Raw genomic sequence first — 22710 nt, forward strand, 5'->3', positions numbered from 1 at the left:
GCAATTACTCCCACCGGTGTCCAGGATCAAGTTGGTGAGGATGAGGTTTTTGGTTCACTCCTCATTCTAATTATCTCATTGTCAACCACAGACACATCTGGCAGATATGATTTTCAGCTGAGCCAGTGAAGTCTATCGAAGTACCCGACCTGCATAGATTCGGTAATGCCATTACGCTCAATGACTCTTTCATATGCTGTCTGGCATGGCAGAGTACAGTTTCAGCAACCAAAGTGGAGTAGATGGCAATTGTTCTTTGCCAATATTTGACTTAACATGATATAACATCAAAAAAGTTTGAGGACACCTAAGGCCATTCCATCTCACTTGTAAACTATAGTGCCACAATCTCTATTTGTATATGTCCTGGTGGAAAAAGATACATCCAATTTTGTAATGAAGGAATCAGTAGTTCCCTGAATGTTATGATTATTTGAATAAAACTTTCATTGCCTTAACTTTCGGCCAGCTCTATCAACTTAAACATTAGTCACATGAGCTGGACTTTGGAATGGTGACCTGCCCAAGTACATCTGAATCAGGTCTTTAGATCAAAGCTAAATTGTCCATCTGTTTTTTTTCTTATTATACTTCAACATAACAGTTTTAATGCAAGTGAATAGTATGGAAGACCATACTAAGAAAGAACAATCCACTATGGTTGTGCAGTTACTTAAAGACCAAAGTAGGTAGAGACAATAGATTTCCTTCCCTTAAGGACATTATTTGTTTGAATAACCAGCTATCAGCTTTGTGGTCAGCAATAACAACAAGTATGTGAAGAGCAAGAGGATAAGACATGAGAGAACAGGACCAATCAAGTGTGACAGTGGAAAAGTGTGTATGGAACCAGAGGAGATAGCAGAGACACTTAATGAATACTTTGCTTCAGTATTCACTATGGAAAAGGATCTTGGCAATTGTAGGGATGACTTACAGTGGATTGAAAAGCTTGAGCATACAAACATTAAGAAAGAGGGTGTGCTGAAGCTGTTGGAGCGCATTAAGTTGGATAAGTCTCTGGGACTGGATGAGATATACCCCAGGCTACTGTGGGAGGCAAAGGAGGAGATTGTTGAGCCTCTGGCGATGATCTTTGCATCATCAATGAGGACGGGAGAGATTCCAGAGAATTGGAGGTTTGCAGATGTTGTTCCCTTATTCAAGAAAGGGAGTAGAGATAGCCCAGGAAATTATAGACCAGTAAGTCTTACTTCAGTGGTTGGAAAATTGATGGAGAAGATCCTGAGAGGCAGGATCATGAACATTTGAAAAGGCATAATATGATTAGGGATAGTCAGCATGGCTTTGTCAAAGGCAGGTCGTGCCTTACGAGCCCAATTGAATTTTTTGAAGATGTGACTAGACACATTGATGAAGGTAGAGCAGTAGATGTAGTGTATATGGATTTCAGCAAGGCATTTGATAAGGTACCCCGTACAAGGCTTATTGAGAAAGTAAGGAGGCATGGGATCCAAGGGGATCTTGCTTTGTGGATCCAGAACTGGCTTGCCCACAGAAGGTAAAGAGTGGTTACAGATGGGTCATATTCTGCATGGAAGTTGGTGACCAGTGGTGTACCTCAGGAATCTGTTCTGGGACCCCTTGTCTTCGTAATTTTTATAAATGACCTGGATGAGGAAGTGGAGGGATGGGTTAGTAAGTTTGCTGATGATACAAAGGTTGGAGGTGTTGCGGATGGTGTGGAGGGCTGTCAGAGGTTACAATGGGACATTGATAGGATGCAAAACTGGGCTGAGAAGTGGCAGATGGCGTTCAACCCGGATGGATGTGAGGTGGTTCATTTTGGTAGGTCAATCATGATCGCAGAATATAGTATTAATGGTAAGACTATTGGCAGTGTGGAGGATCAGAGGGATCTTGGGGTCCGAGTCCATAGGACACTCAAAGTTGCTGCACAGGTTGACTCTGTGGTTAAGAACGCATACGGTGCATTGGCCTTCATCAATCGTGGGATCGAGTTTAAGGGCCGAGAGATAGTGTTGCAGCTATATAGAAGCCTGGTCAGACCCCACTTGGAGTACTGTGCTCAGTTCTGGTCACTTCACTACAGGAAGGATGTGGAAAGTACAGAAAGGATACAGAGGAGATTTACAAGAATGTTGCCTGGATTGGGGAGCATGCTTTATGAGAACAGATTGAGTGAACTTGGCCTTTTCTCCTTGGAGCAGCAGAGGATGAGAGGTGACCTAATAGAGGTGTATAAGATGATGAGAGGCATTGATCATGTGGATAGTCAGAAGCGTTTTTCCAGCGCTGAAATGGCTAACACAGGAGGGCACAGTTTTAAGGTGCTTGGAAGCAGGTACAGAGGAGATGTCAGGGCTAAGTTTTTTTATGCAGAGAGTGGTGAGTGTATGGAATGGGCTGCTGGCAATGGTGGTGGAGGTGGATACAACAGGGTCTTTTAAAAGACTCCTGGATAGGTACATGGAGCTTAGAAAAATAAAGGGCTATGGGTAACCCTAGGTAATTTCTAAGGTAAGTACATGTTTGGCACAGCATTGCGGGCCAAAGGGCCTGTATTGTGCTGTAGGCTTTCGATGATTCTACATTTCTATGTTTCTATAACAAGAAAAGATTTTGTTTCTAGAATTCCAGGTTATTAACCATTTAAATTGACTGACACTAAATTCCCCATAACCAATAGCAATTTTTGAATTTGTGCCTCAAGATCTATTTCCAAGCTTCTAGTTAACTAGTCCAAACATTTAACAATAGTCTCCATTTCCAATAAGTTATTGATATCCAGTTCTCCAAAAAGTTCCTCTTACGATGGCATATAAGCAATCTGAAGAAGTAGGAATGGCTTTATAAAGCATCAAATTGTAGGATTTAGTGAGTTGATTTATGGTCAAACTTAATTCATCCGCTCCATTAACAACAACATCCCCACTAACCCAAAGCTGCTAAGAGGAAAAAGAAACATGATGAACACTGAGATTGCTGCTTATGAAAGTCAGATACAACTGCATAATTAAATAAACGTAACTGCATGAATTCCTTGTGAAACTTCTCCCTAGCCCACTGAATTAATTAGTTTTACAGTCTTGCATAATATGAGTGTTGCACATTATGATAGCGGAATGAGAGAAAAAGTACTTAGCTTCTGACTATTGTGAGGCCATAAAACGATGTCTAGGAATAGAACAGAATCATTAAATCAATCTTTTTGACATTTCTTGAGCATCCATATGCCCAACATCTTAATTCATATTTCCAATTTTCAATTGGACCTGGGACTTAATAAGCGAAGTTGTAACCAAGATTCACATTAAACATATTTCCTTTTGCCTTGCTTTTTGCTAGTTTCATTTGTTTTCGGTCCTTCCATTGGCAGAGGCAGACATACCTGACAGCAATAAAGCTGAAGAAACAGAAACTGCATTTTACGAGCTAAAAGTAAGATTTATTTTCACAGTTTATGTGAGTTCCTATGTTCAAGGTAACAATGGAAAACATACTTGCAACTCCTAGGCAAGGAATGGAGAACCAAATCCAGGTACGTATTGAAAACCAAATGAAACAAATGAGAGAATCAAGTGCAAGTTTCTCAATAGTACAAAGCAAGGTAACAGAGTGGGCTATGACTAGGATGCAGAGAAGCTTCAGAGGGTTACCAAGAGGTTATATAATGTGGAAAAATGTAAAGTTTTCCACTTTGTTAGAAAAATTATTAAGAATAAGACAGAGATTGATTAATATGTGCTGGGGCAGCAGGCTGAGGGTAGAAGACACCAACAGAATCAACAAACTCATTCGTAAGGCCAGTGATGTTGTGGGAATGAAACTGGACTCTCTGACGGTGGTGTCTGAAAAGAGGATGCTGTCTAAGTTGCATGCCATCTTGGACAATGTCTCCCATCCACTACATAATGTACTGGTTGGGCACAAGAGTACATTCAGCCAGAGACTCATTCTGCCGAGATGCAACACAGAGCGTTATAAGAAGTCATTCCTACCTGTGGCCATCAAACTTTACAACTCCTCCCTTAGAGGGTCAGACACCCTGAGCCAATAGGCTGGTCCTGGACTTAGTTCCTGGCATAATTTACATATTATTATTTAACTATTTAAGGTTTTATTACTATTTATTATTTATGGTGCAAATGTAACAAAAACCAATTTCCCCTGGGATCAATAAAGTACAACTATGACTATGACTAATCAAGGGGTAGGAAGGTTAGTACAGGAAATGCTGAGGTAAAAGGAACACAATGGCCTACTCTTGCTTCAATTTCCTATGCTTTTATATTCTTTTGTTCTTAGATAGTAATTTTATCCTCATCTCAGATGACACTTGAACAACAATTTTTTTCAAAAGTGTTATTTCCTCAGAATTTTTTTTTGTTTATGATAGACCACTGGAAGCTGAACACAAATATAATTTGATTACTCGTATCACGTAGGAATTTGGACAAACAAGAAATTAACTTTTATTGAATATAATGCATTTAATTGCATAATGGTGCTGAAGCTTTGCAATAGTTCAACTGAGCTAAAAATGTTTTATTGATGATTTTCAATTGTACTCAGTGTTTGAGGGTTCTCACTTAAGTGTACAACAATAATCAGCTAGCATTGATGTAATCCAGTTGCGCTGATACCATTTCTCCATGACGACAATGTCCTGGTGAAACCTTTCATGATGCTCATCACTGTCAGCATCAAGATTTGCAGAGAAAAGGTCTAAATGGGAATGCAGAAAATGAATCTGCAGTGACATGTTGCACTTCATGCTTTTGTATACTTGAAGCAGTTTGTCAGCCAGCTGCACATAGCTTGGTGCTCTGTAGTTGCCATAAAATTTTCAACAACATATTTGAATGCCTTCCATGTGATTTTTTCCAGTTCCACTATAAGTTCTTCAAATTGCATGTCATTGATGACCTGTTTGATTAGTGGACCAACAAAAATATCTTCCTTAATATTGGTATCAGTTACTTGGACTTGAATTTTGAATTGAAACAGCAAATATAGGCGATTTCAAAAATTGTTGCATGATAGGCATTTTCATGGTGATTTTCATGATCAGTAGATCAAAATCAATAAGATACACCTAAAAGTATTAGGAAGCAAAACTTTTGTTGTCCAGCTTAATTATTATTTATTCCTTTGACTCAATGGAAAGCACTCTCCGATTTCGAGATAAGTGAATAAAAATATCCTCCAACAAACACAAAATGCTGGTGAACGCAGCAAGCCAGGCAGCATCTCTAGGAAGAAGTACAGTCGACGGAGGGGATTAACGGAAGTTAGAGAAATCAATGTGGATCTCTCAGTGGCCACACATTTTAATTCCACATCCCATTCCCATTCTGACATGTCTATCCATGGCCTCCTCTACTGTCAAGATGAAGCCACACTCAGGTTGGAGGAACAACACCTTATTTTCCGTCTGGGTAGCCTCCAACCTGGTAGCATGAACATAGATTTCTCTAACTTCTGTTAATGCCCCTCCTCCCTTTCTTACCCCATCCCTTATTTATTTTTATTTCCCCCTTTTTTTTCCTTCTCTCTCTCTGTCCCTCTCACAATCACTCCTTGCCTGCTCTCCATCTTCCTCTGGGCTCCCCTCCCCCTTTCTTTCCCCCTAGGCCTCCTGTCCCATTATCCTCCCGCTTCTCCAACTCTGTATCCCTTTTGCCAATCAACTTTCCAACTCTTAGTTCTTTCCCTCCCCCTCCTGTCTTCTCCTATCATTTCAGATCTCACCCTCACCCTCCCACTTTCAAATCTCTTACTGTCTCTTCTTTCAGTTAGTCCTGACAAAGGGACTCGGCCCAAAACATCGACTGTACCTCTTCCTATAGATGCTGCCTGGTCTGCTGCATTCACCAGCAATTTGTGTGTGTTGCTTGAATTTCCAGCATCCGCAGAATTCCTCGTGTTTACGTTTTTTAAAATCTCCTCCACAATGTTGATTTACTGGAAGTGCTGTAATTAAGTGGGGATTTAAACCAAAATCTCTCTGTTCTCTCCAAGAGGTCAACAACCTATTTCAAAAATTAAAAATGCAATGGAATTACTCCTCTAGTCTTGGCAAATGTGGTCCCCTCAACCAACATTAATAAATCTTATTGCTTTGGCGTAAAGTTTTGGAGACATGGGGGTGAGTTTATGGAAGTTGTTTCATAAATGGAAGGACTTTTATTGTCTCACTATCCCATAGCGCACATGTAAAATAACAGGATGAGAGCAATATAATTTCAAATATCTGTCAATGTTACGCAAACAGGCCTATGAAAGAAAGCATGGTCCAATTGTGACTTAATTCCCACTACTATCTGTAAGCAGTTTGTTTGCTCTCTCCATGACCGCATAGATTTCCTCTGGGTGCTCTGGTTTCCTCCCAGATTCCAAAGGTGTGCGGTTAGGGTGAGTGAGTTGTGGGCACGCGATATTGGCATCAGAAGTGTATTAACACATACAGGCAGATCAGCACAATCCTCTCCGATTCAACTGGTTGCAAATGATGCATTTCTCTGTATGTTTCAACGTACATGTGACAAATAAAGCTAATCTTACATGTTCTTTCCTCCCATTGTTTACATCTCTGTGGCAAACATTTCTGTATATCTAAATAGTGAGCTTAAATCAACATATTAGAATATAAAAATTAATATACTGAACATCAAAAATATTTATAGAAAATTTATAAACAAATAATGCTATGTAAAATAATGCTATGATTCATGGGGTTTTCCCCATTAATGACTGGAAAATGCAACTTCAAACCTTATTTACTTGAAGACAGTAATATGATTGGTTATCAGCATAATCTTGCAGGGTTTTCTTGATGTTTATTGTGTTCATATAAAGGTTGCGGGGAGAAGGAAGAAAAATGGGGATGAAAGGGATAATAATCAGCCATGATGGAATGGTAGAACAGACTCGATGTGCCGAATGGCCTAATTCTGCTCCTATGTCTTATATTTTCCAACCAAAGGAATGAATAATCATTCTAACATTTAGTATGTGGTTAAAAGAATGACTGAATAAATTCCAGGTTTTATGTAACTATTAACTTGACATTTGCAGAGCAAATGGTAACATACCATTTTTTAGACTTTAATAATTTAGAGGCTCTTGATTCCGTTTTGTTAATTAAAGATTATTATGTGGCTACTGATAGTAATCAAACACCTTTAACAACCTATTATGTTCACATTTAATCATATAATTAACCAAAAAGGGAAAATAAAATCTACAGGAGATGCCTCTTCAACAACATTTTCTCAGATCGTTGCCAATAAAATGTTGCATTTACTAGGGAGATCCAAATTTCCACCCCATCCCCTACAAATTTTACCATGCCTCTTCTCAGATCAAGGCTCTCATATTTCCTCTTCAAACCCATCAGTTTGATGCCTGGTCCAACAACAATCACATTCCTTCACTATTCCCCTATAACCTATTCTCTCACAAGGCTAGCAGCTCCATCCTGATTCACCTGCCAACTACTTACACACTAAGGTTAATTTATTGTAGCCAATTAGCCTAGAAACCAGCACATCTTAGGAATATGACAGCACCCAGGGGAAATCTATGTAGTTACAAGAAGAACTCAATACAGTCAGCACCAGAGTCGAGAACTGACCCAGGCTGCTGAAGCTATGTGGAGTAGCATTTCTTGCTGAGCCACTGGGCCACCTGAAATTGCATTAGCTAAGCTCAAAATGGAAACAGAAAAAACATTTCAGTTTTGCATTGGTATTTTCATGTCAGGGTAATGAACTAGACCCGTTCTTCACATGATTAGACAGGTAAGCCTCTTGGCCCTTGGTTGAGAAGTTACAAAGGTTTCCTGGCCTCTTATAGTCTAGGAAATTGTTAAATAAAAGAATGGTTATAGAATGACACACAAAATTCCTTCAGGAATTCAGTAGGTCAAAAGGCATCTCTTGAGGGAAATGGACAGTACAGTATACATTTTGGTTTGAGACTCTTCTTCAGGGCTGGAAAGGAAGAGGGAAGAAAGTCAGTGTAAAGAGTGGGGGATGGTGTGGAGAGCGAGCTGGAAGGTGATAGGTGAATCCAGGAGAGAGGAGAAGATAGGCAGGTCACACACCACTCCATGGTCTCCATTTCCCTGTTATAATGGGAGACTGAAGAGGAAATTCTGTTACATGGACACTTTGGATCTCGTGTGCACAGAACATGAGAACTCAGCAATTATTCGGTGGACTGGGCCAAAACTTGTTGCAAACAAAATTTACCCTTCAGACTTCTTTAGCTGTTCCTGTTTCGAATGTCAAGATTTTGTAAAGCCCCAAAGGAATTACTTCTGTGAGCTGACAGTAAATAAAAATGTTATGCTTGAGTTATAATCAAAGGTGTTAAAAACAAAGGAAAAGTAAAAATAAATTATTTGTAATATAAGCAGTACCTCACACTACATCTTTTTCTTGAATGAAGTCCTAATCCGATTATTGATGACACTACTATATTAATAAGTCACCATGTAGAAAAATGTCAGTATAGTACTTTGTATTACAATGAGAGCACAATACGCAAAAGGTCAGGATGAAATACATCTAAAGTTCATGACTAAGTATGCATTAAAATAATTTAAAACTATATATGTATATTTTTTATTATAATAGGGAAAAATAAAACCCTGATATACATTACCCAAGACCCTTTTACTTGTATCTACAGTAGTAGAGAGAAACATCAAGTAGGCCATTGCAGAAAGGAACATCGAATTGCTCCAAAGCCTTTATTTGGGCAAAAAGTGCAAGGATAATCCATTACACATAATAAAAAAAATAATAGAACCCTATATTGCACTGAAAGGCAAAATAATAGTGCTTCATTCCCATACAGTGGTCTCCCATATATCATAAAAATACTGTTCATCATGACTGGCATGGAAGGCAAACATAGGTTTCAGTCTTCCCAGTGTCTGAAAAAAATGTCTCCTTTCTTTCTTGTGATCCCGCTGGTAATTTCATCAAATCTAAATTCAATTCATCAGGGCAGACCACAGCTTTTTCTTAATCCACAATTTTCTTCTTCTAATGAGGGAAATACAATTATTACAACAGACATGAGGAAATCTGCAGGTGCTGGAAATCCAAAGCAACACAAACAAAACTCAGCAGGCCAGGCAGCATCCTTGGAAAAGAGTAAACAGTTGACGTTTCGGGCCGAGACCCTTCATCATGTAGGGTCTCAGCCCAAAGCATCGACTGTTTACTGTTTGCTGCCTGGCCTGCTGAGTTCCCCCAGCATTTTGTGTCTATCTCTAAAGATAAATGCTGACTCGGGGAGAATCAGAGAACAACTGCTCCCTTAATTTTGCATAGCATTGCAAATTGAGCTTCATCATTAAATTGTAGATGAATCACCTACTGTTACAATAGGTCAACAGCACATGCCATATCAATGGCTCATCACTGAACCCTAGAACATCTGAACAGTGAAGATGCATACATTAGGATGCTCTTCATTGACTACAGTTTGGCATTTAATACTATCTTTCCCTAAGAACTAATCAGAAAGCTTCAAATCCTAGACCTGAATACCACTTTGTCCTATTAAATCCTCAATTTCTTCAGTTGCAGACCCCAGTCAATTCAGATTGGTAACAACGTCTCTCCACAATCACCATCAGCACAGGTGCACCACAAGGCTGTGTGTTTAGTCTCGGTCTACTTGCTTTACAATTATAACCATGAGGCTAAGTACAGTTCCAATACCATGTTAAAGTTTACTGATGACACCACTGCTATTGGCGGAATCAAAGCTGGTGACAAGTCGGCATATAGGAGGGAGATTGAAAATCTGGTTGAAGGATGCCACAAAGACAGCCCCTCACTCAACGTCAGCACACTTACAAGGAGTGCTGCCACAATAAGGCAGCACACCATCAAGGGCTCCCATCCAGACCATGCTCCCTTCTCCGTGTTGCCAACTGGAAGGAGGTACAAGAGCTTTAGGTCCACATCACCAGGTTCAGGATCAGTTATTACCCTTCAACCCTTGGACTCCTGAATAAGAGTGGATAACTTCACTGAATTCAACACTGAACTGATTCCACAACCTATGGGCTCACATTCAAGCACTCTGCAACTTATTTTCTCATTATTTATTCATTTATTTATTTATCATTTGATTTCTTTCTGTATTTGCACAGTTTGTCATCTTTTGAACATCGGCTGTTTGTCTGTCTTTAGGTGTAGTTTTTCTGTGATTCTATTGTGTTTCTTTTTTCTGTTGTGAATGCCCACATGTTCCTTAAGGTTGTTATAGCCAGGGGTCGTAGTGGGGCTAAGCTCCCACTAGTAATTAAATGATCCCAATGGCGTGTATCTCAAATAGCTTCTGAGAACCAAGTCTAGCTGCTGGCTGTCACGTATAGCTTAGCTACTAAGCCTGGCAGAACCATTCCTACTGACAGGAGAAGCAGCAAAGGCACCTTAAAGCCGGCCGCTTCAAGGAGATGGGGCTCATCAGCTGTGGTTAGCAGCTCACCTAGGAGAAGGAAAGCTCTGATCTCAACCCTCCACTACCTTGCGTCTATACCCACTCATGGGAAAGGCTTCAGAAGTAATCTCTGAGGAAAAATTCGGAGCTGGAGTCCCTAAGGGAGTCTTACATTGAGTTCAATGCTGACTGGCAATTCCTGCAAAGCTGCTCTTGTCAAAGTGAATCAGTCTCTGAGGTAGCTTTAGTTTTGTCACCTTTGTGGAGAAGGGCAGCCTGCTACATGGGCAGCAGTTTGCTCTCCATATCGTAGCGCCCTGGCTTGTATATCATGTAGACAGCTGGGATGCAACATCCATGGTCGACTCTGACCATTGGACAGTCTCTGTTGCCCACAAGAAATTAATCTCAGGCTAGTATAGTATATGATGACATATACATACTTCAATAATAAATTTACTTTGACCTTTGAACTTTAATGGCTTGCTGAGTTTCTTGCCTACCATCAGTTTGTCTCTTACTCTAGATCCCTAATGTATAAAATAATGTTTTCATAATGAATAAATTGATATTTTGCTCAACTGGCATTTGCTTGGAAATCAACTCCTACAAATACCTATGTATGGAAAATGGATTAAGCTCATTAATTGTGAATTCAGCTGTAAAGTAGCAGGCAAAATTAAGTGTCCAAGCAATACCGAGCTATTGTCTCATCAACCGGTGAGACAAAATGAGAACAGATCTAATTCTTATCATCAAAGTCATTGGTAAGTAGCTCCTCATAATTTAGTAAATACATCATGTACATTAAACTAACTTGATTCAGTTACTGTTTTCAATAACTATTATTAAACAATGTCTTCAGTAAGCAATTACTGAGTATTGTATGCTATTATGCTTGGATCAACTCCAATAAAGAATTTCAGAGGCAAACTATTCATCTGTAAATTGTAGAAATAAAACAATTCCGCCATTTCGGAGCCATCTTACCTGCAGACAGGGGCCTGCTCCAGGTACATGTGGTTTTGTGAGCAGGCAACAATGAACTTGGGCAGCTCACTGTTTAGCAGAGATCACACTAATGTTTTAAGTTGCCACATTATGGAAAATAGTATTAGGTTGTCAACTGATGTGAGAAGTTGTACAGTTAATCCACAGGATTTAGTGATGACAGTGCTTTAGCCCTATAGATTGTACTGGATTGCTGCTCTAAAAACATATGTTGTCCCTACATGATGTAGAATAGTTGGCAATGTGCTCACCTAACTGATACATTTTCATTGATAACATTAAAATGCACAATAACCCTTAGGTATATTGCGCCTCTTGCATGACAAAGAAAATCCAAAGGTGTTTCACAGTACAGAATCATCAGATGAATTCTGTTACTGGAAATTAGACCAGGTGAAGGACAGCTTATCCATTAGGTACCATAGATTCCATTTAACAACCCTAAAGGAAGAAAGCAAGATAGCAGGGCAATGAGATTCAGGGAAAAGATCCCAGAGCTCTGAGTCTTGACATATGTTGAAGCCAAAATTGGAGGAATGCAAATAGTTTGGGAAATTGTAGATAAGAGTAATTATAGAAGCAAGGAGGACTAGCCCAAAGAATGATTTGAAGATGAAGGTGAGAACATTACAAGATATTGTTCAACTGAGACCCAATGCAGGTCAAGGAACAACGGCTGATGGTAAACAACAGTCTGCTAGGCATGGGAAGAAGGCTTTTGGGTGATTCCTAGTACAGTACATGAAAAGAAGCAGACACATGCCAGAATACAGTAGTCAGACCGTGAGCTGAATAAAAGTTGTTGATAACAGTTTAATTGAATTCGCAGAATTCTTACCTGTCCTCCTTAGAGTTTATTTCAGCTAAAACTTATCCCTTCATTACGAATTGCTCGGGACTGTTGTTTTCATGACCTGCGCGATCTAAATAAATGGCGTTGCATTTCAACAATGTACGGTACTAATTACAGGTATTAAAAATGAAGGAAATATTTTCAAGTAGCACTACCAGGCGTGCCAAGTTCTGTCGGATTGTGTGACTCAGTGGTACCACAGCTATGCTATATGATCACGTTTAGTCAGAAACCCATTAGAAGGTGCATTCTGTCCGTGCACAAGTCCATTCTTGACAGAAAGCACTTGAGACTTGCCACCACCAATTTTCTCAGGATTTAATTTAAAACCACAACACTGAAACACTGATTTGTTGCTTCCTCGTGCGCCGTCTATTTCACACTGCCACTGGTGGTAAAATCTCATATTGCAATAAAATATCACATTGTAATAAACTCACTTTTCTCAGGGAACAGAATCAAGAGTTCCATAGGCACTCGCTGATGCTGCATCGTCTCCCACAGAACTAGGCAGGAGAAATATAGCTCGTTACTGCCTCTTGCGATTAGTTGGGGGTATTGACCGAACCGATTCCCAGCGCTTGAAGCCCGGAGGCGGAAGAGAAAATGCAAAAGAAGTAGAATTCATATTTGAAGGCAGAGGTTAGAAGTTCAAGTTTTACTGCCGGCTAGAAAGTACCTGCCCGATTATTAACGCACCTATTGGTCAGAATTGCAAATCATGAACTAGTTTATCATGGCTTCCCATTACAGTTGCCGCTGTACAACACTCACTCTGAAAAGGCAAACTTCCCCCACTGAGGGGGCGTTGGGAACAGGCGCCTTTGGCTGGTTCTCTCGTTTTGATAACAGACCTTACCCTGTAAATGCATCCTTCCCTTCTCCTTTTACACAGATACTTCGGTTATTCAAAACGTCCCCCGAAGAGTCAGCAGGCATACGCTTTGTATACGGGTAAGGTACGGTACAATCTATACAAGCGCCGTCAAATAAATAACTGCCATTCAAACACCTTCGATGTCCACGTGACATCGGTACCAACCCCGTTCATAACTAAATGTTATTGCAAAACTGTAACAAATCTCTGGAGCTGCTCCCAATGCACCGACAGCGAAGTTTGTGCTGACTCTCCCCCACTAAAAGGATTTGTGTAGATAACCGGTGCAGTGTGAGGGATGTGGTAAACTGCTCAGATTGTCTCCCGCGCAAATAGGCCAACAAACTGTTGGGGCCGGACTCAACGTGGTAGAAAGTAGGGTCTACGAGCTGTAGGTGAACACCGCTTGAAGAATGGATGTATTCGCGTTGGATGGTGAATGTGGACAAAATATTTTCGATGACGAATGACAAGTGTAGGTGGAGAGCACGTGCTGGCAATGGACATTGGGTGTGGTCGGAATGCCTTGGGGTAGGGGTAGCTGGTAGTAATGGACGGGATATGTTGGGGGTAGTTGGCGGGTGTACCAAGAGTGCTTTGGGGATGGACGGTGGGTGTAGGATGTGCTGAGAGCGGTCGGTGGGAGTAAACGGGTTGCGTTGCGGATGGATGGAGAGGGTGCACAGACTATGTCTGGGATGGATGGAAGTTGTGGAGGGAATATGTCAGAGATGGATAGAGGATATGGAGAATATGTCGGGGATGGATGGAGGCTGTAGATAGATTATGTAAGAGACGGATAGAGGGTGTGGAGAGAATTTGTCGCGGATGGATGGAGACGATGAGCGGGATGTGTTGGCAGTAGATGGTGTTAGGAATGGATAATGGGTGTGAGCTCGACATTTTGATGTAAGTTAAGGGTGTAAGCGGCTGTGTTGGCATGTAGAGTATGTACTGGAGTCAGGTGTAAGAAGGACTGTGAATAAGGCTGTACTCACGGTAGAAGAGGTACTCGGTGTAGCTGCTCCATGCCCTATCATCGATTGCCTGGCCGCAGGCTGAGCCGGTGACGGACGAATTGCTGCCTAACAGAGTGAAGCCTGCCTCGGCCAGCGTGTCGAATGCTCTTTCGAGTTGCCGGTAGCGAAGATAGAAGCGGGACGTGTACCTGTCCGGTGTCCGGTCTGGGTCCCTACTTTCGTTCACATTATCTCCGAACACTTCCTTGAGGAGCCCGATGCGGCCACACACTAGGATTCGAGGTACCCGGCGGAAGAGCCGGGCGTCGCCTTGCATGCTGTCCCGCCCCAGAACGCAGGAGCCCCGGTAACCGAGGGTGATAAATCCTGCCCTGCGCTCGGCTGTCTGGCTCACACCCCGTGGAAGGTCACTGCCCTGGGACAGCTCATCCTGGTCGCTGTGCAATGGGTCTTCGAGGCCGGGACTCTGCCTCTCGTCCGGACTCAGCATCCGAACCAAATCGGGCAGTTGGAAGAACTCAGCCTCCCGTCTGAGACGCATCTTCTCCGGGAAGAGATCGGGCAGGACCACAGAGCGGTCGCGCAGGTAATCCAGGATGTAGCGGAACAAGAAGCCGTCCCTGTCGATGAAGAAGCGTCCACGGTTGTCTCGGGCCAGTTCTGGGCTGCCGGAGTTCCTCTTGTGGCCGAACATCTTGCCGAGCACTGAATTAGGGAGGCTAGTGAGGGTGGAGAGCCGAGTGAAGTACACCTGACCACCCACATTCAACTCCACCACTTCGGGCAGCGCTCCGCCGCTGTCCCGGGCTGGCACGGCTGTTGTCCTGCAATTGGCATTTAACGCCATCACCAACCGGCCGCCAGCGACTTCTGGCCGGCTGACCGAGCCCTGTGCTCTCCGCACCGGCCGAAGTGTCCAGGATCTCCCTCCCTCTCTCCCTCCCGGCACTGGCTCGGTGCGAGTCCCGGCTTCCTTTCTCACCGCAGGAGCGGGCGAGCGTATGTGCTAGGGCAAGTTGAGAGGTTCGGGTAACACAGACTGACCCGGTCCAAGCTGCTTTCCTGCGGGGGAGTTCGGAGCCGACGCCGCCGGGTTCGCTGCTCCAACCTCTCAGTGTCACATCTCAGAGAAGCGGAGAGACAGAGAGGGAGAGAGAGAGAGAGATGGAAAGCTGCTGGGAAGCGGCTCTTACATCATCTCCCCAAGATCACACACCGCCTCCTGTCGAGATTTACTTCTGCAACTTGTGGACTCCGGATGATTCAGGTTCACGGGCGAATTAGAGAAACGTCTCTCTCTGTTTACAGCTTCGGCTTCGGCTTCGCGCCAGTTGTCGCTGACGCGCTGGCCACTTTCAGACTTGGACACTTTCGGAGACGCCGCCTGTCCGGCTTCCCTCACACCTCCCCGTCTCCATCTTGCTCCACTTGACGGAAGCGTGCGCGGTTTCACCGCCACCCTGTTGTCACCCGCGGGTCCATCAAAGTTGTCATTGAACCTTAGCCACGAGGAGACCGAGTGTAGTGGATCCACACGGTGAAGTGGTGAAACCGCGGTCTCGCCTTCGTTTCCTCGTGCTAGTGTGTCGAGGGATCAAATCCATTGAGACGTGACGAGAAATTTTAGAATTATGGAACAAATAATTAGATACAGCTGGAATTGAGCGGCTAAGGTGATCTGGCAATCCATAGAGGCGTGCACTCAATTCCCTAATAGCAGTCTACGCCAAGAGTTCAACGATTCAGAAATACGACATTGGAGATTTAGTTTCCAAATACGTAGTCCATTGTAACGCCTGGTAAAAGTTTAGACCACGGCTGATACAAAGTGATCCCATTCATCATGCTGAGCTTCAATATCCTCGCCAAAGGGTATTTGCTGCAATAAACTGGAACGATGCTGATACTGGTAACAAATAACAGCGAATAAATACTGAAAGCTAGAAGTGCGCAATGGGATCCAAAAATCCTTCAAACAGCGCCTACCCACACTTGTAATCACGCTAGATGGCTAAAAATAGCGCAATTAAATATGTAAAGAAAACGATATAGAGTTGATTGTTTTCCTTCTAGAAAAAAATAATCATGCCATAAACAAAAAGCCAAATCGTTAATAATGATAGTAGATAATTCAATTGCGTAAAATAAACCACAAAATTCAATTCCGTTCGAGTCCTGCATCTATTTCATGTATTATGGCTGAAAATGTTGGTGTGCGAATACATAGTCTGTTTGTATCAGGAGAGAGCATGCCTGGTTCTGAATTTGTTACTTGAAAGGTCCAAATAACTGATCACTGAAAAAGATAAACAAGCAGAATAACCCAGCCACCTTTTATAAGAAGAAAGTTAGCTTTAGAGATTCTCACTTTTAAATCTTAACCCTTTAAAAGCTTATGTCCTTGGACCTTGTTAATTTTATAGTCATAAAACTTACATAAAAGACAGCAATTTAATGCAATTGAATGGGTTGGTGCTGATATCTTCTTATTTGGATTACTGGGGTTTTCCACGCCTTGACAGATTACTGAGGCTGAATCCAGACATTAATTTCAGCCAAATACTGGAAATGCTCAGCAGATTACACAGAATCTAGGAGAAGAAAACTGAGTCAACCTACATCACATCTTTCTGAACAGTCACAGTTATGAGCATTTTGACGAGTCCTACCCCCATAACTTCAAGGCAGGAAGGCAATTATAGATGTACCTTTGGGAATGCAAGGATAGGGAAAGTGGCCAAATACCTTGCATAGAAAATAATCTGCTAGAAAAGGCATTTCCTCTGGAGATCCTATCCACCTGCAGTCTTGTTTCTTAAGTAGCAAAGTTAAAGGAGACTCCGCTTGCTGAAAGAGTGGTCAGTGTGATCTGCAACATTTTGAGGCCACTGTTAAAGCTAGAACCATGAATGGAGATGATAGTGAAAATAAATGTTTTGGCCCTATGTCACCTCAGAGTGATGCAAGAGAATCAGCATTTCTCAATTTCTAGTGCAACATCGCATTCAAGGGGCATTTTAACTACCATCAGCACTTATATTATCTTCAGGCCACAGCACCAGAATGTGGAGATGAACAGCCATTGCAAGGGATTTCACTCCTTGAGTGTCCAATTGCTTGGTGACCAATAGCAAAAGAAAGATATGGTGTTCAAAACTCAATATCCAGGCAGTGGTCATGACTCATTATCCTGCTGCAGTCTGTCCCCATGCTGGATTAAAGGATGGGTGCCTGAGGTCATGTGTTCTTCCCCTTCCCTCTGGTTATTGACACCAGACAGAGGTCTGTATGAAAGGAAGTCACGTTGTGCACTACAATAAAGTCACACTTTGGTCCGCCAGCACATTGAGTAATGCTGCTGATTGGCATTCTCCTGGCTTGTAGGAGTATGTGCTGAGGGACACATTGAAGCTTGGGGCTGCCACCACAAGGGCTCGGTGGGGAAGGACCACAGTGTAGGGTTGTCCTGCTGTATGACAGGGAGAGGTTGGGTTGGGTGAGGAACTCCCTCGGTTATTTTGGTAGGGGGCCACATGAATTGCAGCAGTGATATTGATGTGTAATGGAACAGAACTGAAAGCATTGGCTATGAGTGTAAAGAATTAAAAGGCAATGCACAGTTTATTTTTGTTAATACATTTTTTCTGAATAAAATCTATTTTGATCATTAAATAAATGCTGTGAGCCACAATATCCTTGTGCAGAACTGCCTTTAATTAATGCTTCTGTTGACTGAACTGGTCAAAGGCAACTTAAGTCATACCGCGAGAAGTTCTCCAAAATCATCGATGCCTGCTGCATCCTTAACAATTTAGTATTAATCCAAACTGATGTGCACGGAGATCTTAGGGTCCAGTTCATTGCTCCCTGGAAACAGCTACTCAGGTTGAAAGGATGGTAAAGAAGGCATATGGCATGCTTGCCTTTATTAGTAGAGTAATTGGGTTCAAGGGTCAGAAAATTATCATGCAACTCCATAAAATTCTTAGAAACATAGAAAACCTACAGCACAATACAGGCCATTCAGCACACAAAGCTGTGCTGAACATGTCCTTACCTTAGAAATTACCTAGGGTTACCCATAGCCCTCTATTTTACTGAGCTGCATATACCTGTCCAGGAGTCTCTTAAAAGACCCTATCGTAACCGTCTCCACCACTGTCGCTGGCAACCCATTCTACGCACTCGCCACTCTCTGCGTAAAAAACTTAGCCCTGACATCTCCTCTGTACCTACTTACAAGTACCTTAAAACTGTGCCCTCTCGTGCTAACCACTTCAGCCCTGGGAAAAAGCCTCTGACATAATCAATGCCTCTCATCATCTTATACACCTCTATCAGGTCACCTCTCATCCTCCATCGCTCCAAGGAGAAAAGGTCGAGTTCACTCAACCTATTCTCATAAGGCATGCTCCCCAATCCAGGCAACATCCTTGTAAGTCTCCTCTGCACCTTTCTGTGGTTTCCACATCCTTCCTGTAGTGAGGCGACCAGAATTGAGCACAGTACTCCAAGTGGGGTCTGACCAGGGTCCTATATAGCTGCAACATTACCTCTCGGCTCCTAAACTCAATCCCATGATTGATGAAGGCGAAGGCACCGTATGCTTTCTTAACCACAGAGTCGACCTATGCAGCAGATTTAAGCGCCCTATGGACTCGGACCTCAAGATCCCTCTGATCCTTTGATTCTTGTTAGGCCACCTTTGGAGAATTGCATTCAATTCTGGCTGTCCCATTATAGGATGCATGTCAAGGATTTGGAAAGGATGCAGAAGACATTTATCAGATGCTGTCTCAATTACAGGACATATTTGCGTTGCTTTCTATCAAGAGGGGCAGAAGCTGAGGGGAAATCTAATAGAAGTTTAAAAGATTATTAGAGGCATAGACATAGCAACTATATTGTTTACCAGAACTGAAATATCTAACACCAGAGAACATGCATTTAAGGTGAGTGGGGGTATGTTCAAAGGAAATGTGTGGGGCAAATTTTTTACAGAAAGTGGTGGGTGCCTGGAATGGACTTCCAGGGGTGCTGGTGGTGGAGGCAAAAATGAAACACTGATTTGATTTGACACAAACAACACATTGTACTGTATGTCTTGATGTACGTTTGACAAATAAAGCTCACTACAGACAGAGGTGATGAGGCTCTCATTTACGCATGTATGTGCAGCAAATGGAAGAATAATCATTGTGTAGGCAGAAGTAATGAGCTCAGTTAGGTATTTGGTTACTAATTTAATTAGTTTGGCTCAACATTAACGGCCAAAGGGCCTGTTCCAAAGCTGTACTGTTTTATGTTCAATGTTCTAACTGGAAGAAGCAGAAGAGCAAATGCAGAAAGCGAGCACAGCCATGTCAAAAATTATATGAAATAATTTTTATCTTTTTAAGATTATAACTACAATCACAAATTTATATATCACCTTCCCAGTATTGACAATTGTGGAATCACATAAAGATCACAGCACAGAAAGCAGCCACTCATTTCATGGAGACTACTCTACTTCTAAGCAAGGCCATTCCCATTCACCTGCCTCTCCCCAAAGCCTTGCAAACCTTTTCCTTTGAAAACTTTTCCTGTTCTTTCTGAATATTACTGTGAAGTCCCCTTCTATGATCTCACCCCAGTAATGCATTCCTGATCCTGACCACTTGCTGTGTTAAAAAAAAGTTTTCCTCATAGAACCATAGAGACATATGGCATAGACAAAAAAAAAGCCCTTTGCCTCAACTGTCCATGCCAACCAAAATGCCCCAATCAAACTGTCCCACTTGTCAGCATTTGGGCATAACTTTCTAAGCCTTTCCGATCTGTGTAACTATCCAACTGTCTTTTAAAGGTTATTATTGTACCTCAACAAGTTCCTCCGGCAGCTGCTTCCACAAAGGCACCATTCTTATGTAAATAAAGTTGCTCCTCAAGTTCCTCTTATATCTTTGCCCTTTCTCTTAAAGCTGTTCTCTCTAGTTCTTGATACCCCAACCCTGGGAAAAGGACTGAGTGCACTTACACTCCTCATACACCTCTATAAGATTACTTCTCAGTCTCCCATGCTCCAAGGAATATAGTCCTCGCTCGTCCAAGCTCTCCCTAAAATTCAGTCCATCTTTTCTGCACTCTTTCTAGTTTAATAACATCTTTCCTGTAGCATGGTGACCAAACAGATACAAGAGGGCTTCACCAGCATTTTGTAAACCACAGCTTCCCAACTTTTATATTCAGTACGATGACTTATGAAGGCCAGTGTGCCAAAGCCTCTTCACCACCCTGTCTACATGTGACACCAGTTTCAGTGGACCATCTACTTGTTCTACAGCACTTCCTGGGGCTCCGCTGTTCACTGTGAAAGTTATTTCTGGATTTAACTTACTAAAATTGCAATACTTCACACTTACACAAAGTAAATTTCACTTGCCATTCCTTGGTCCATTGACTTAGCTGATCAAGACTCCCCACCCACCACCTCCCCCCCCCCGCCAACTTTTGAAACCTTCTTCATTATACAGTAATTGTACTGCCCAGTGTGGCTTTATGGGTGGAACTGAGGAGAAGGGAATAGTACTTTGCTGGGATTGTACTATAGGCCCCAAAAAGTCAACAGGAATTGGAAAAAAAAACAAATATGCAGGGAAATTGTACAGAGTTATAAAAAAATAGCATTGTCATAGTAGAGTATTTTAACTTTCATAACTTTAGGTAGTAGTAACTTCCATAATATAAACTAAGACTGTTAATGGCTTGAATGCACTGAAAAAAGTTTCCTTAGGCAATATGTAGAGGACTCTACTAAGGAGAGGGTAAATCTCAACCAACTCTTGGGTAATAGATCAAGACAAGTGACCAAGGAACAATGGGGGAGCCCTTTGAGACCAGTGACTACCGTTCTATTCATTAGAATGTAGGGTAAGGCAATTGATGAGGGCAGGACAGTAGACATGACTTACACTATATGGACTTAAGTAAGGTCCCAATGCAATCTCATTCAATACTACACCTGTAGCCTAACTAATGTTTGATAAATTTGTACCATAACCTCCCTATTTTACAACCTCGGCCCAGTTATTAGAGGCAAGTATTCCTTATGCCTTCGTTATCACTTTATCTACTTGTGATGTCACCTTTAGGGATCTGTGGACTTGTGCACTCATGTTCCTTTGTTCCTCATTGCTCCTTAGGACCCACACTCATTGTCTGCAGCCTCTCAAAGTGCATCTCTTACTTATTGGGACTCAGTTCCATCTGCCATTATTGTGCCCATATTACTAAGTAACCAATACCATGCTAACAGTTCTCTTCACCATCAACAATACCATTAATTTTCTTATCATCTGAAATGTATTAATCCTATCTCCTACATTCATATCCAATTTGTTTGTTAATGTGCACAATGATATAGAAGGCAGAACTGAGCCTTGTAGGACACCAGTAGTCACAGACTTTCAACACAAAATCAAACCTTCCAAGATCACCCTCTGTCTCCTATTATCAAGCTAATTTTAGATTAAGCTTGCATTAGATCCCATGGACCCTTTCAGATTATGTAGGACATAATCAAAGGCCCTATTAAAGTCCACGTACACTATATCAACTATACTCCCCTCATCAATATATTTTGTCACCTCTTTGGAAAATTCATTATAATTGATTGGACAGGATCTTCCCCTAACAAAGTTATAATGTTAGAGGAAGATCTTTAATTAATCCTGCTATTCCAAGTGTAGGTGAAGCATGACCATAAATTTGTTTCCCAATATCTTCCCCAATATTGACATTAGTCTCACTAGCCTATAATTTCCTGGCTTATCCCCGTTGTCCTTCTTAAGTAAAAGTATCACATTTGCTGTCAAGTATGGCCAGCAAGTATTTAAAACTCTCTTTCAGGATACCAGCAATCCCCTCTCAGAGCATCCAGGAATCATTCATCAGGTCTGTGGATTTATCTAATATAGCTTTTTTAATTATAATATATACAATTATGTTTTCTTTCCCAAATTATCCAATTACAATATACTTTTTCTTAGTGAATACAAATGAGAAGAATTCATATAACACCTCACCTACATCTTCTGACTCAACACGTAATGCTTCTTTGATCTCTAGCTCTCATGCTTAGTTGCCATCAGCTATTTACAAAATGTTATGGGATTTTCCTTTATCTTATCCACCAGCAATATATCATGCCTTTGTCCTCTTAATTTTTCTTTAAGCAGTCCTCTACACTTTCTATCCTCCTGAAGGGTCTCTTCTGTTTTCAGTTCTATAGATCTGCCTTAAGCTGTTTTAATTCATCCCTCAGTGTCCCCTGGTGACACAAGAGACAGCAGATAGTAGAATCTGCAGCAATGCACAAGATACTGGTGGAACTCAGTAGGTCAGGCAACATCTATGAAAGGAAATGGATAGTTAATGTACTTGACCTGAAATATTGATTGTGCATAGATGCTGCCTGGCACACTGAGTTACTGCAGCATCTTGTGCATTGCTCCTCAATATCCCCTTGATATCAAGGGTTCTTTGAACTCATTGTC

General features: G+C 41.8%; 1 protein-coding gene across 2 annotated transcripts in view; it reads right to left on the reverse strand.

Annotated features, from left to right (window-relative positions):
- LOC134349267 (BTB/POZ domain-containing protein KCTD16-like) overlaps window positions 1-15259 on the reverse strand; it is a 288249-nt gene extending 272990 nt beyond the window's left edge. For both annotated transcript variants that reach the window (XM_063053320.1, XM_063053321.1), the window contains exon 1: window positions 14192-15259. In XM_063053320.1, coding sequence (XP_062909390.1) covers window positions 14192-15020 — 829 coding nt within the window. In that variant the 5' untranslated portion in view covers window positions 15021-15259. The remainder of the gene's footprint in view (window positions 1-14191) is intronic.
- Window positions 15260-22710: the final 7451 nt, after the last annotated feature.

The sequence above is a fragment of the Mobula hypostoma genome, chromosome 7, assembly GCF_963921235.1.
Source record: "Mobula hypostoma chromosome 7, sMobHyp1.1, whole genome shotgun sequence".
Taxonomy (NCBI): Eukaryota; Metazoa; Chordata; class Chondrichthyes; order Myliobatiformes; family Myliobatidae; genus Mobula; species Mobula hypostoma.